This window comes from Dermacentor variabilis, chromosome 2, assembly GCF_050947875.1.
Source record: "Dermacentor variabilis isolate Ectoservices chromosome 2, ASM5094787v1, whole genome shotgun sequence".
In the NCBI taxonomy this organism is placed as follows: Eukaryota; Metazoa; Arthropoda; class Arachnida; order Ixodida; family Ixodidae; genus Dermacentor; species Dermacentor variabilis.
In genome coordinates this window covers 75,209,426-75,222,571 of record NC_134569.1, presented here as the reverse complement: position 1 = coordinate 75,222,571, position 13,146 = coordinate 75,209,426, and the positions used below count along the sequence as shown (strand labels likewise).

Below are 13,146 nucleotides of genomic sequence, written 5' to 3'. Positions count from 1 at the left end.
TGTGTCCTGAAAAATATGCAATAAATGTTCTATAGACCTCTGCGTGCCTTACGTGAACATCTCTAAGAGTTCACATATGTCCAGCTGCAATATCCTTACAACGTTGTAGAAACGTGATCTGGATGGGACATTAATTATCCATTATATGTATTTTTAATGTTGTTTGGATAAATCTAGATATCTATGGGATGTGTGCAATGTCTAAAGCATCAATGTTCTATGGACATCTATGGAACATAAATAGTTATCTGGGATGTGTTATAAGTTAAACCATACAAATGCCGCAAAGGCGATTTAGCTATCATGTCCGATTGCACAGTGTAGGCAATTTTCAGCCCAATTTCCTATAAAAAAAAGAAGGCTCTTGCTCGGATCAGGTAAGTACCATAATCGGACATTCTGCGCTTACGAGCTACGGTTATTGCTTGAAAATCTTCCTAGGGCAGGCTGACAATTTTTTCTTTAGTTGTGTTCAACACATTCTGTGTCCCGTAAGCTCTGCTAAGACAAATGCTGCCACTAAAGGGGTCACTGTTGGGGTCAGGTGCATGCATGCTGACTGTTCAAGTTTGAATTATTCAGCAAAGGCCAATTTTAGGATTGAAATTACGAAAGTTTGGGCCTATAGATATGCATGGGCACCGGCCGGGACCTTCAGCCAGGATCAAACAAGTTGAAAAATTAACCAGACTCAAATTAGTAGAACTCTACTGCATATAGAAGCCTTCCAATAAGTGCTTACCCTTGTGCTCTTCTCTCTACGTGATTGTCTTGGTTTGCACAATTATGTCTTCCCTTCACTTGGATTATTTCTGTGAAGGCAATCATGTGGCTGTTTAATTCTGCTTATTTTGCTAAGTAATGAGTCATACATCATGCTGTCACAGGCCAACAAGAGCCAACCATAAGGCATAACATCCTTTTATCAGTTTGTATCATCACTTGTAAAAAGTCACATGTTTCACAGCTGAAACTGGAAATGGTTTCGAAAAAGTTGTTATGACTTCTTTACTTCATTATCACTGTTGCATAGGTCATCTGCTGGAATTTGTTCTGGTGGTAAGTTATTGCCTCAATGCCACTCTTGCCTTCCCTGGGCTTATGGTTACTAATGCTAGCACATTGTGGTGGCTTGTAATAAACCGTTTAAGGACATGCTTCGCAGCTCTACATATTTACTAAAGAAAGATTGCCTACAGATTGGCTAATGAAGTCAGCTAAAGCTTACTGTGCATATAAAGTACCTGCTGTTGAGTGTGTTTACCTAAATAGCGTCTATATGAAAGGATGTGCCAGGTTGCATCACAGCACTATGTTTTTGGAAATACATATTCTATTTCAGTGACATTGGATGGCACTTATTTCAGCTCAATTTCAGCATGTCTTGGTAGAGACAAGTGAGGAAGAATTAATTCCAATGAAAAAGACAAGAAGTAGGTAATGGTGATGTGAGACTTGTGATTTGTGCGAGGACTGAAATTAATTAAGTTTTTTTTATTTCAAAGCTTTATTTCTATACTTTCTTTCTTCATTCAACATATGCATACCGAGACACTTGTTTAAAATAATTCTTCCACTTTTTCTCTCGTGGGCATAGGCCTATGATTCAATCAGCATACATCTAAACTGATAGGGTAAAGCAAAGGTGTAAATGAAAGTGGGAGGTCTCATCATCCTTGGCTCATGTCATCTGTGGGCTTGTTCAATTTTAGGGAACGGATGTTTGAATCGATAGTAAGTGCTCTCACCCTTTATAGCCATTTAAATTGCATTTGTGAAGTCAATGCCTTCTTTTGACAATGCCTCTTTCACTTATTGTTTCTTCTAAACAAATCATTTGGTAATATTAAAGGCAAATATGCATGATTAGTTAACTTTATGATGCAACAGAAGAATCTTGGAGCTTGCTGGTTGATTCATCTCATACTAAGAATTCAACATAAACGACTTAGTGACAGCAAGAAAGCAGAGAGACAAGACAGGCACTGAATTACAAGTGAATTTCGTTCAGTAGAAAGCGCATTTGTGCACTATATACCTGTGACAATTGAAGAATGCAATGAAGTGCTTGATGTCTAGAGAAGCAGACGACGTAGTGTGCATGCTTTAAAATAGAAGTGTGGTATTTGAGCACACAGCATGCCTCTTGCTTCTGACATCACATATATGTGCATCACGTCACTCTACATGACATCACAAATTTACGAAACTACAAAAAGACACATAATTGATTTCTTTTTCATCAGTTACAGTGATGACGTGCCATTAAAAATGTTTTCTTCTGATTGATGATAAAATATAGCGTATGTAAGCTCTTAAAATTCAAGCCCATTGCTTGCCTGTTCTGAAAGCATGGTCTTGTCACGTCGCAGTTGGAGTGCTTGCATTGAAAGACAAGGTGCCCTTCCGACTGATCTTTTACATTTTTTGACCCTCGTGCACACACTTATTGAAACACGTTGGCCGATGTAACCCCTTTCACAGCTCAGCAAGATGCAGACAACATCGGTTATGCTCTTACTATTTTGGGTGTCACGTGATTTTTGCTGAAAGGTTTCTGTGAATCTTCTGTCATTGGATATGCCTTAAAAATCTAAAACATATTCATCTGAAATTCAGCTCATGACCTAAATTTTACTTATAGAACTGCCATTCATTTGAAAGAAAGTATCCATTCCTACATCTTAGGCTCATCTTTAATGAAATGCATGTCTGTTGGGAATACAAGTCAAGGTCAGGCACGAACATTCTTCCTTGTACTAGCACACACTTTGAGTTAGTAAAATGAAGCATCTTTAGATTGCTAATATTGATAAGGTTTGTTGAATTATGGCGCCTTCTTTGGTGAAAGCCTAGGCAAAGACAAGGCGTAGATGTATGCAGTGTGTGTTTATATATATATATATATATATATATATATATATATAATATGTGACATTGACTGTGATAAATGGTACATTAAACTTTATTTTTGACAAGCCGTTACAGTTTCGCTATTTTACACTAGGCATGTGTTATTCAATTTAAAATATTTTTTGTGAACTAATTAAGGACACACAGTTTATGTTGTGCATTCAAGAGTTAAGCTCATGATTCCAGTTCCGAACTGACTGTGATTTTTTTTGTGCCTGTCCTTGTCTCTCAGGACTTTGATTCTCGTGGTGCTGTCGGTGACTGCATTTGTGTGTGTCTCCCTGTTTCTCATCTTAGTTCTGGCTGCACAACTCAGGGTAGGTTTAACAGCTTTCCTCTTTTAAATTTTTCTTCTTCTTCCTTTTGAACGAGCTTTTCTAATTATACTCTAATCTGAAACATCAGTCTAGAGTGTTGTTGTTTATTGTCATGTCATTACTGTTGGGAAGCAAATGGTGCATTTTAGACTTGTGTAAATATTTAGCACATGCAAACGCAATGAAATGTTAGGCTTTTTTTATGTGAACTTTCATTTCAGATGGGAATTGAAGGTAACAATGTACTATAATATTTGAATAGACTCAACGTTTGTGTCAGGCAGTATGCGGTATGTAGTATAATAGTATATCTTTAAGTATTCTAGTATGCAAATACAGTCAACTCTCGTTACAACGGGCCCTGATAATCCAACAAAGAAACGTCTGTTTAATCCGACGTCCGTAATTTCCGAGACGCCTCACTTCCGTAACTTTCGTCGCGATGTCTAACAACTTTATTGCAAGGAGTGAGTGATGAACGTCCAAAGTAAAAAAAAAAAAAAAGTCGCAGTTTCGCCCAAAAGGCGTAGCGTTGATTGCGATAGCAAAATTAAGCAAGATAAGCGCAGCAGCAGCAGTGAGCGAATTGACCTTCGTGCCGTCTCTCGCTTCAACGCTAACTAAACATTGAAAGCACGCACATACGAAGCTACCGGCATTGGGCACACATTGTACACATCACAGATCACTTTGAAGATGAGGCCCGCGTGGGCATGTACTTTGTTCACATCGCAGATCGCTTTCAAGATATGGTGCCTGCGCGGCCATGCTGTTAACAGCAGCCACAGCAGTAGAACCCCCCCCCCTCTTCCACCTTGCCCCCCCCCCACCCAACCCCGTGCCTCGCGCGTAAAAAAAAGCAGGCACACTTCTGCCCCACTTTCCTCCCTCCCTCACGTACAAGATATTGAGCTGCGATCGTCAACCGACCCTCGCAAGTCAGTTGCCAACCCGTGTCGACATGGCAAAAGTCCATTTTATATGCCCAATTCTGACAAAAATTGCCGCTAATTTCGTCCGCTGTAGCCGATAGTCCGTTGTAGCGCTGTCCGTTAAAAGCGAACTTTGTTGCATTAATAAAATAGGTAGAACAAACTAAGACTGAACCATGGTCTGTTATATCCGAAAGTCTATTGTATGCGGGTCCATTGTAACGAGCGTAGACTGTGTTACATCTGCATATTTTTGGTCGCTGTGGTAAAAGTCAAGCCACATACTGTTCAAGTAACATGTATGCAAAAAGAGTCCTTTCATTTGTTAATTATTTATAAGAAATTAAGATTGAAGCAAAGATGGTAGCATTTAAGGACGTGATTAGTTACGGGTGAGACATCATTATTTATATACCCATGTTGCTACACTCACAATTTTTGCACAGTAGGTATCACAATGTGTGAATTGTCATATCCGTTATCTTAACATTATTATAAGTATATAATTTCAATATTTTTAATTACTTAATATAATGTTCTGAGTATCCAACAAACATTCATAAATCTTCTTTAAGCAGAGCAACCCTCCCTTATCTGTGATTTGGTTTGTCGTGGAATAATGCCATAGATGTCTGTGGTCAACAGCAGTTCTAGGATTTTCAAAATTTTTGAAAACAAATCAAGGCTAGATTGCTTTAGCTGTACAGTAACTAGTATATAGAAAGGCTGCTTTAAATTGTAACTGTTGTTTAAGTAGCAAAATTAGGCATTAATAAGCCCATTAAAAGGATTGCATTGCTAACATCCTTTAATGAAAATAACTTTAGCAATTGTATTGTTGAAGTCTACACTTCCTTAGTTAAACCCTCCACTGTACAACATAACCCCTCCAAATCATCACTGTGCACTTTACTGCAAATTTAATTTACATTTACTATGACCATTTCTGTAGACATTTGAGGCTTTAAATGAGAAAAAAGGAATGCTGTTTGCAGAGACCTCAACGTTTCAGTTTATCTTCTTACAGCCCCAAGATGCTTTGAATGTTGACTCTAATGCTTGTATATAGTGTGATGCTGTTATGTACAAATTACAAGTAAACACTGCGTAATATTAAATCATATGTGCCCTTTCCTTCCATAAAACGCTTGATCACATATTTCACATATGGTTTCAGCAGATGTATCTGACTTCTCCGACTGTGCCAAACATGCTTTTTGATACCTCTGTCACCACAAGCTACTGTTGTACATCATAGTGGCATGACTCTGAACTCTTTTTAATGCACCTTCAAAAAACTTCAGAGCAGAAACCAATAATTGTGGTATCACTTAGTTTTTTTATTTATTTATTTAAGATTTCCTTACAGGCCTCGTATGAGGCATTGGGTAAGGGTGGCATCACAGAAGGACTAAAGAAGTATATGTAAAGGGTATATAACAAAACATAATATACATACATGCATGTGCATACTTTTCTTGTCCATCTCTTTTCTGCAGTGCATCCATTGGGACATCAGCCGTAATTTCGTTCTGCGAATGTTCATCACAATCTTCTCATTGCTGCTCATCTATTCTGTAGCCCAAGTCAACATGGTATTTCACCCTTCTTATGCTTTTTTATGCTAAGTCCTAGATAATACAGTCGACTCTTGTTACAACAGACTCTGATAATCCGACAAAAAACGTCCATTTTATCCGAAGTCCATAATATCCGAAACGCCTCACTTCCGAAACTTTTGTCCTGATGTCTAACAATATTGCAAGGAGTAAGTAACGAACATTCAAAGTAAAAAAAAAAAAAACAACAAAAGAAAGTCGCAGTTTCGCCTGAAAGGCAAGGCATCGATTACGATAGCAAATTAAGCAAGATAAGTGCGGCAGCAGCAATGAGCAAATTGACCTTCGTGCTGTGTCTCGCTTCAATGTGAACTAAATGCCAAAAGCACAGCACACACGAAGCTACTGGCACTGGGCACACTTTGTTCACATCGCAGATCGCTTTGAAGATATAACGCCCGCTCGGGTGCGCACTTTGTCCACATCGCAGATCGCTTTCAAGATATGGTGGTGTCGTCGTAGGCAGCAGCCGCCGGAGTTGAACTGCTCCTCTCTCTCACGTCCTCCCCCCCCCCCCCCCTCCTCCCTGTGCCTCGCGTGCAATATTGAGCCGCGATCCTAGGCCGACCCTCACAAGTCAGTTGTCAGCCCATGTCGACACGGCAAAAGTACATTTTATGCGCCCAATTTTGAAAAATATTGCCGCTAATTTAGTCCACTGTAGCTGATAGTCTGTTGTAGTGTGGTCCATTAAAAGCGAACTTTGTTGCATTAATAAAATAGGCAGAATAAACTAGGGCTAAAATATGGTCCGTTATATCCAAAAGTCTATTGTACCCGGGTCTGTTGTAACGAGCATAGACTGTAGTAAATCATTTATTGATACCTTGACCTTGTTTATTATGAAAAGTGTGTTCTTCTAAAGAATTACTGATTTCTCAAGCAGTTTCATCCTTATCAACGCCAATAGTAAATAGCTGTTCCTTAGAATACATATTCTTGTGCTATTTTTCTCATGTTTAGCATTGATGTGTTCTCTAAAGCAATGGTTTGCGAACATAACTCTTTTTTTTGCAATAAGCTTTTGAGTTATCGTCAGATAAGGGGTAGCTATTTTCATTAACCAGAATCTTCCTCATGTTAGCATCATTGCTGCAAATATTTAGTTAGTAAATAGGGCTGGAAGTGTAGTGTTACAATGGTCTTGTGAACTGTTTAATGTGTGTAATGGGCAATGCCGAATGATATATTAATTCTCTGTAACTGCACCGTAGGCAGCATATAACAGCAAACTACTCTGGGATAACTTCACCAAAGAGCAACACTGAATCGCTTTATACTGGTAAGGTTTTGTTTCAGTAATCTATTTTTATTTGTTTGTTAGGAAAGGGTTGCTTGATGAAAGTGAAACTTCCTTTTTTTTCAATTTCGCGACAAAACCTCAGTGCTGCTCTATCACCATGCCATGACGGATGTCAAGTTATTTTCACTGCGGGAGGAAAAGTCCTTGAAACTTGCTAAGTTAGGTCTTTTGTTATTTTAGAAAAGCTTTACCATTGAACAATTGTCTAGACTTCAGTAGACAATGTCAAAATTCATAACATCATGGCAAGCTGATGCACTAACGTCATGGTGGTGGTGCCGCCATTCTTTGAGTCCTTTCTGGCTTACCAGTACTGCTTTCATGGTAAGAGTGGACATTTTGCTATCACAGAAACATAATATCCTAGTACAGTTTAAATTAATTTGTTTTGTTAGTGTCTCTTTAACCCTTTGCAGTCATGCGTAGCGCTTCTCCCAACACACAAAATATTTGTCCCAGTCAGTTGTTGAGGGGCACTCGATGTGCACATGTTCACGTTTGCTGGTTATTTGGTTTGGTAGCGCTGGCTCTCGGGAACTTTTCCAGCTAATCAGTGCACTTGGCAAAGCCTCCAAATAAGGGCAGCACCTTTTTTTTTCTTCTGTGCACGAAGAAATTTTAGCGCAATTTGTGCCATGAAGTGTCGACAGGATGGCGACGTTTCATGCGCGTGCGTTGTGTGAATTAAATGCAGATGAATTCAGTGAATCAGAAGATGATTTTAGTAGTGCCGTGGATGAATATATTTTGCATCCAGATGTTTGTCAAACATCCTCGGATGAGAGAACTTTAGAAGAAAGTGACAATGAAACCTCACAGACCTGCAGTGCAAATCCTGACCTTCACTCAGGATAGTGTTTTGCGCACTAAGACATAGTGCTCAAGTACCATAGAGATCCTCGGGAATAAATAAGTTTTCTGAAATAAGTTGCTTAGCACGCATTTGTTCACCTGAGTGCTTTCTCTGCATGGTGTCTAGATGTGCAAAACAGCACCCGAGTGGAAGAACCACAAATTGGGTAAAAGCACATGACTGCAAATGGTTAAGTGAGTGAGCTGGCCCCCATTCTGTCTACTACCTATAGGTCCTACCCTTAAAACATTCAACATGATTTTATGTACCCTTAAAACACATTCTCTATGTCTTGTGGAAACGTAGCTGTAAGCATTGTAGAACAAAGCTTAAGAAAGAAGTACATACCTCTTGTGAATGTGAAGAGCAAGTCAATCAGTGCTTTATAAGTCAGATGCGAAGACTTTGGTGCCTATTGTGTGCACCTAGTACTTTTCCTAGCCTAGAAGCTCATCCCCACCCATCGCTAAACCCCCCAACTAATGGTGGTACAAGATGTTCACCTGATGGTCAACTGCTGACTGTGCATGGTGCTAGCAGTTTCAGTGGTCCACGTGATATCATTACAGAAGCAGCACCAGCATCTTGCTGCATTACCTGTGCATTTGCTTGCTGACTTGTCCGTGCCACCATTAGGTTGACCTACTGTCACAAAGGACAGCTGGCTTAATGGTTTTCTCATGTGTCTTATTGCTCTGGTTTGGTGGCTTAATAGATTGGTCACAGTGGTCTGATAACTTTAGAAAGCAAGCTGTGCCTCTCGTCTATGTAATAGGTGCGTCAGTGTTATCGGTGCCTGCTGACGTGGCTAGAATAAATCTGGTTTTCATTTGAGCCTCGCACCTCAAGGCCCCGCACTGCCGTCCTCTTGTGTCACAGGTGTCGTGTATGGCTGACTGCCACAAGGAAGCCAATGAGACGACGGCATTGCCTGCCAGTCCTCATGGGGCAGAGTGGCCACATCGGTTGTGCCCGCTGCCCCAGTACCTGGTGGTGTGCTGCCTGCTGACGCTGCTGCCTGCCTCAGCCTTCCTGCGCCTACCACTCTTGGTCAAGGTGTTGCTGCTCTGCCCCATGGGCATCGCCTTTCTTGCCCTCGTCGAGATCTCGCATGCGCAAGTCTTCTTCTGCTATGACCAAAATGCCCAGTGAGACTCAACCCCTTTGCTCCTCTTCGCTTCTCTTTGCTGTGTGTGAATGTTGAATGCTCGATTTAGCAGTGTAGTACGAGGTACCTGGCCATGCGCTGAGCTGTTAATGTTGCGCTTTATTTATTTCTCTTTGTGTTCACTGACAGCCTAATGTCTTTAGCATGTCATACTGTGAATAAATCAAGATTGAGTGAAACTTAATGATTACAGAATACAAGGCAGTATAAATTCTGAGCACATAATAAATAAACTGAACACAAAGGGTTGCAGGAACATATAGATTTGAAGTGAGCAACAGTGGCCAGGCAAGGTAAGCCTCAGGCTGGAACCAACATTTTAACAATGTTTCAACAAGGGGACCAGTATTTGTCAGGGCAAGCACAATCCCCACGTAGAGACATTGGCTTCAGCCTCAGGCCTCCCTTTTTGGTCACCTTGATCACAGGCACCTAAGCACAGAGGTTGTGCATTAAGTGATATGATGGCATGTGCGACCACAGTGAAGAAATTAGGATATTTTTGGGAAGCAATTGGGCTTTACGGTATGTTTTTGATGGTTCAGCGTTAAGTACATTGAAAAAATCAGGTTCTATCTGAAGACAAAAAGGAGGAAGTGGAGTTCATCATTTTATTTAATGTGTAGACCAGATAACCAATCGTCTTACAGATAATAATAATAATAATATTTGGGGTTTTACGTACCAAAACCACTTTCTGATTATGAGGCACGCCGTAGTGGATGACTCCGGAAATTTTGACCACCTGGGGTTCTTTAATGTGCACCTAAATCTAAGCACACGGGTGTTTTCGCATTTCGCCCCCATCGAAATGCGGCCGCCGTGGCCGGGATTCGATCCCGCGACCTCGTGCTCAGAATCGTCTTACAGAGTAACAGAATGGGAACCAAGCAAAGGTTCTAAGTTGTGGAGGCGAGCCTTGGTTTACATGGAGTGACGAGATTAAGAATGATGATGATGTTAACCAAATCAGGTAATATGGTGTAGCAATTGCTTGCATTTTTCAGTCATCACCTGTACCTCTGTCTCATTGTGTGCAGCACATTGGTACCCCTGCATGTACTAGCTGTGGTGGGAATCGTCCACATGCTGATGGCCGTGCTCATCCATGGTCGCCAAGTAGAGTGGACAGCTCGTCTCGATTTTCTCTGGAACCTGCAGGTAACAAAGGACGTTTACTATCGCAGAGTCTCATTCTGCTCATTTTCGTTGACTGTTCCAATGTTACATCCACCATGACAGCGTGTCAGGCTGTGTACATATTTAAAACGTTAATTATTGAAGATCACATGGAGATATTATGAATATGGAGTAATTTACACATGCAGGGTCATTTAATATAGAAAAAAAAAGAACAAGTGTTTTTTGTGAAGTGGAACTCTTTCATTTATATTCCAAATTTGATTTTTTTTTTTTGCACATTTGTCAACAGGTAAATCTTGCTGCAGCTATATTCCACTGTAATGCTAATGTAATAGCTCTTTTTATGGGACCACAGAGAAAAGATGTAACCAGGAAGCACAAATGGTGAACATGTAAAATATGTATTTTTAAATGTCAGAACTAAACTTTAGCATTGTTGTAGCTTACAACTCATGTCAATCAGGTTACAATAATGTCACTATGAAAAACAGCAGTTTTTTTTTTTTTTGCAACCAGGACAGCTGGTCAATGTTTCTTAATGAACCAACATTGGGTAAAAATTGTATTGTACCAACCATTAAGTGTTTCTGGCTGACAATGTTATAGAATACCGATACTGTCATCAATCATGTGGTACATTAGACTAGGCTGCATCAAATGTGGTTAATTTGACTGCTTTGATTATTTTAAACTGTTTGCTGTTTACATCAAAGGGGATCAGAGCCTTGTCAAAGTGCCTAACATTGGCTCATTCTCTCGTTCTTTATGTTTTGTATAGCATATGAAACAAATCACACTATACCTATACTTCTTTGCATACCTTTCTGGGCCACTGCATCAGAAGGCTTTGTTCTGGGGCCCTTGCCTTCACTGAATTCACCCAAACTGTGCATCATTAATTATAAACACAATTTTATATGCTCTATCAGAGGCCAGACTGGATGCACTGCCTTTAAGAATGCCACGGCATCACGTAGTTGTACACATATATAGGCGCACCTTCTCTTCATCATCGTCATCACTCCGTTCTTTACTTGTCCCTATCCTCATTGCAGAGTAGAAGGCTGGAGCATGCTAGCTCTGCCTTTCTGTGTAAAATTTTCCCTCTCGTTCTAGGCCAATGAAGAAAAACAGGAAATGCACGACCTAGAGAGCAGCAATCGAAGAATATTATTCAACCTACTTCCTGCGCACGTGGCAACTCATTTTCTGGACAATCAGCTAAGGAATAACATGGTATGATTACTTAGATATTAGGTGGTTGCACGCAGTTGATAGGCTACCAGTAAGCTTGTGCTTGGCAACAGGTGCTGACATAAAAAATGAAGTGAGATACAGCAGCTTATAATGAGTAGTTAAGGGAATTAGGGGTTCATTACTTTTTCTGTAATAATAATGTTCTTAAAGCTTGCAAAAAATAATTAAAAAAATTTAAAAAAGCTTTCTGCAAATATTTTTTACGTATCTCTAAGGGGCGTAAGTAAGTTGTTTGCTCACAATCATAAAATGTGAAAAGCACCGTGTATGGACTTTTGTTGCACAACTCCTTTTGTCAATACATTACTTAGTACATTTTGTTCAGCAATTCAAAGTTCTGCCACTGTAACTGCAAATGCAAATATCTGCTAGAATGATGAATGTTAAACAAAAGTATAGCAATGTCTTTGCATTGAGAATGTTTAGGATTTGCCTTCAGTTCACCAACTCTTCATTCACGCAGGGAATCAGATGTCTATGTAATGGATTAAGTCTGTATGCAGTCGATTTTGCTGCATAAGCAGCTGACTCAAGTTGCTTGTTTGCCAATCGTTTGTCACAAATTTGAGGAGAACATATAGTGATGTCAGCGGAGTGTGCAATGCTGTGTAATCTACAATTGGGGCAAAAACGCAGCTTGAACAGGCATGCACATGACTTAATCATCATATCGTGATAAATGTGGGTGCTCATGGCAGTACTGTAGACACACTACATGTTCACAAAGAGTGCAGCATGCTCTGCCTATGCTATGTTGTCTGATAAGTTTGAACATGTGCCCCAAGGCTGCATGAATTATCCATTCCCAGTAAAAAAAATTTGAACATCGGGCACTGAAGTTTAGATTACGAGCAGCGGGGAACATATAAGATGGGAAATCTTTAGAGTGCACAAGTTAACTTGTCTATATAGCATGTCAGACAACACTCCATGCTGTTGCAGATGATGCGGTAGAGTCCGTCTCTGCTGCATTCCTTACACCCACCAGTACTGCCCCCAGAGCGCCATCAGGCATGGTGCGGAGATAAAGCCACACATTTGCCTGTTCCCAATAATTCTGGTCTCCACTGTACTGCCACACGTTGTGCACATTGCATCATGAAAAGTGTAGTCACGCTCCAGCTGTATTGTCTGTTCACTGTCATTTTTTATTCCCTGTAAGCTTAGACATGATATTCTTGCTATGCTTCTTTTTTTCCAGGAGTTGTACCATCAGTCTTACAGCCGTGTAGGTGTCATGTTTGCCTCAATACCAAACTTCCACGAGTTCTACATAGAACTGGATGGCAATAATCAAGGTGTTGAGTGCTTGAGGCTTCTGAATGAGATCATTGCAGAGTTTGACCAGGTAATGTGCCATGTTTCTTGCCTTATGTACTAACGTCACCTTAAATCGAGATGCAAATATGTGAACTGCAAGACGTACCACATCTCTGTTTTCACTTTCACCAATGTGTGTGACACTGTTACACTTGGTGGAGATTCAACTAAGCCTGGAGTTCTTGGGCTAGTGAGCCTTTAGGATGTACTGCTACATTACATTCTGAAATTACCATGTGCACAGTGCAGGAAATATGTTCTTGTCCATATTTTACAATTCACTTTTCTTATACACAACTGATAGTATCTACACCATTGACT

At 40.2% G+C, this 13,146-nt stretch overlaps 1 protein-coding gene across 3 annotated transcripts in view; it reads left to right on the top strand.

The window, feature by feature from the left end:
* LOC142572106 (adenylate cyclase type 1-like) overlaps positions 1–13,146 on the top strand; it is a 234,123-nt gene that overhangs the window by 197,614 nt on the left and 23,363 nt on the right. For all 3 annotated transcript variants that reach the window (XM_075680972.1, XM_075680970.1, XM_075680971.1), the window contains exons 13-18: positions 3,146–3,230; positions 5,662–5,757; positions 8,817–9,085; positions 10,146–10,266; positions 11,365–11,484; positions 12,707–12,853. In XM_075680972.1, the coding sequence (XP_075537087.1) occupies positions 3,146–3,230; positions 5,662–5,757; positions 8,817–9,085; positions 10,146–10,266; positions 11,365–11,484; positions 12,707–12,853 (838 nt within the window). The remainder of the gene's footprint in view (positions 1–3,145; positions 3,231–5,661; positions 5,758–8,816; positions 9,086–10,145; positions 10,267–11,364; positions 11,485–12,706; positions 12,854–13,146) is intronic.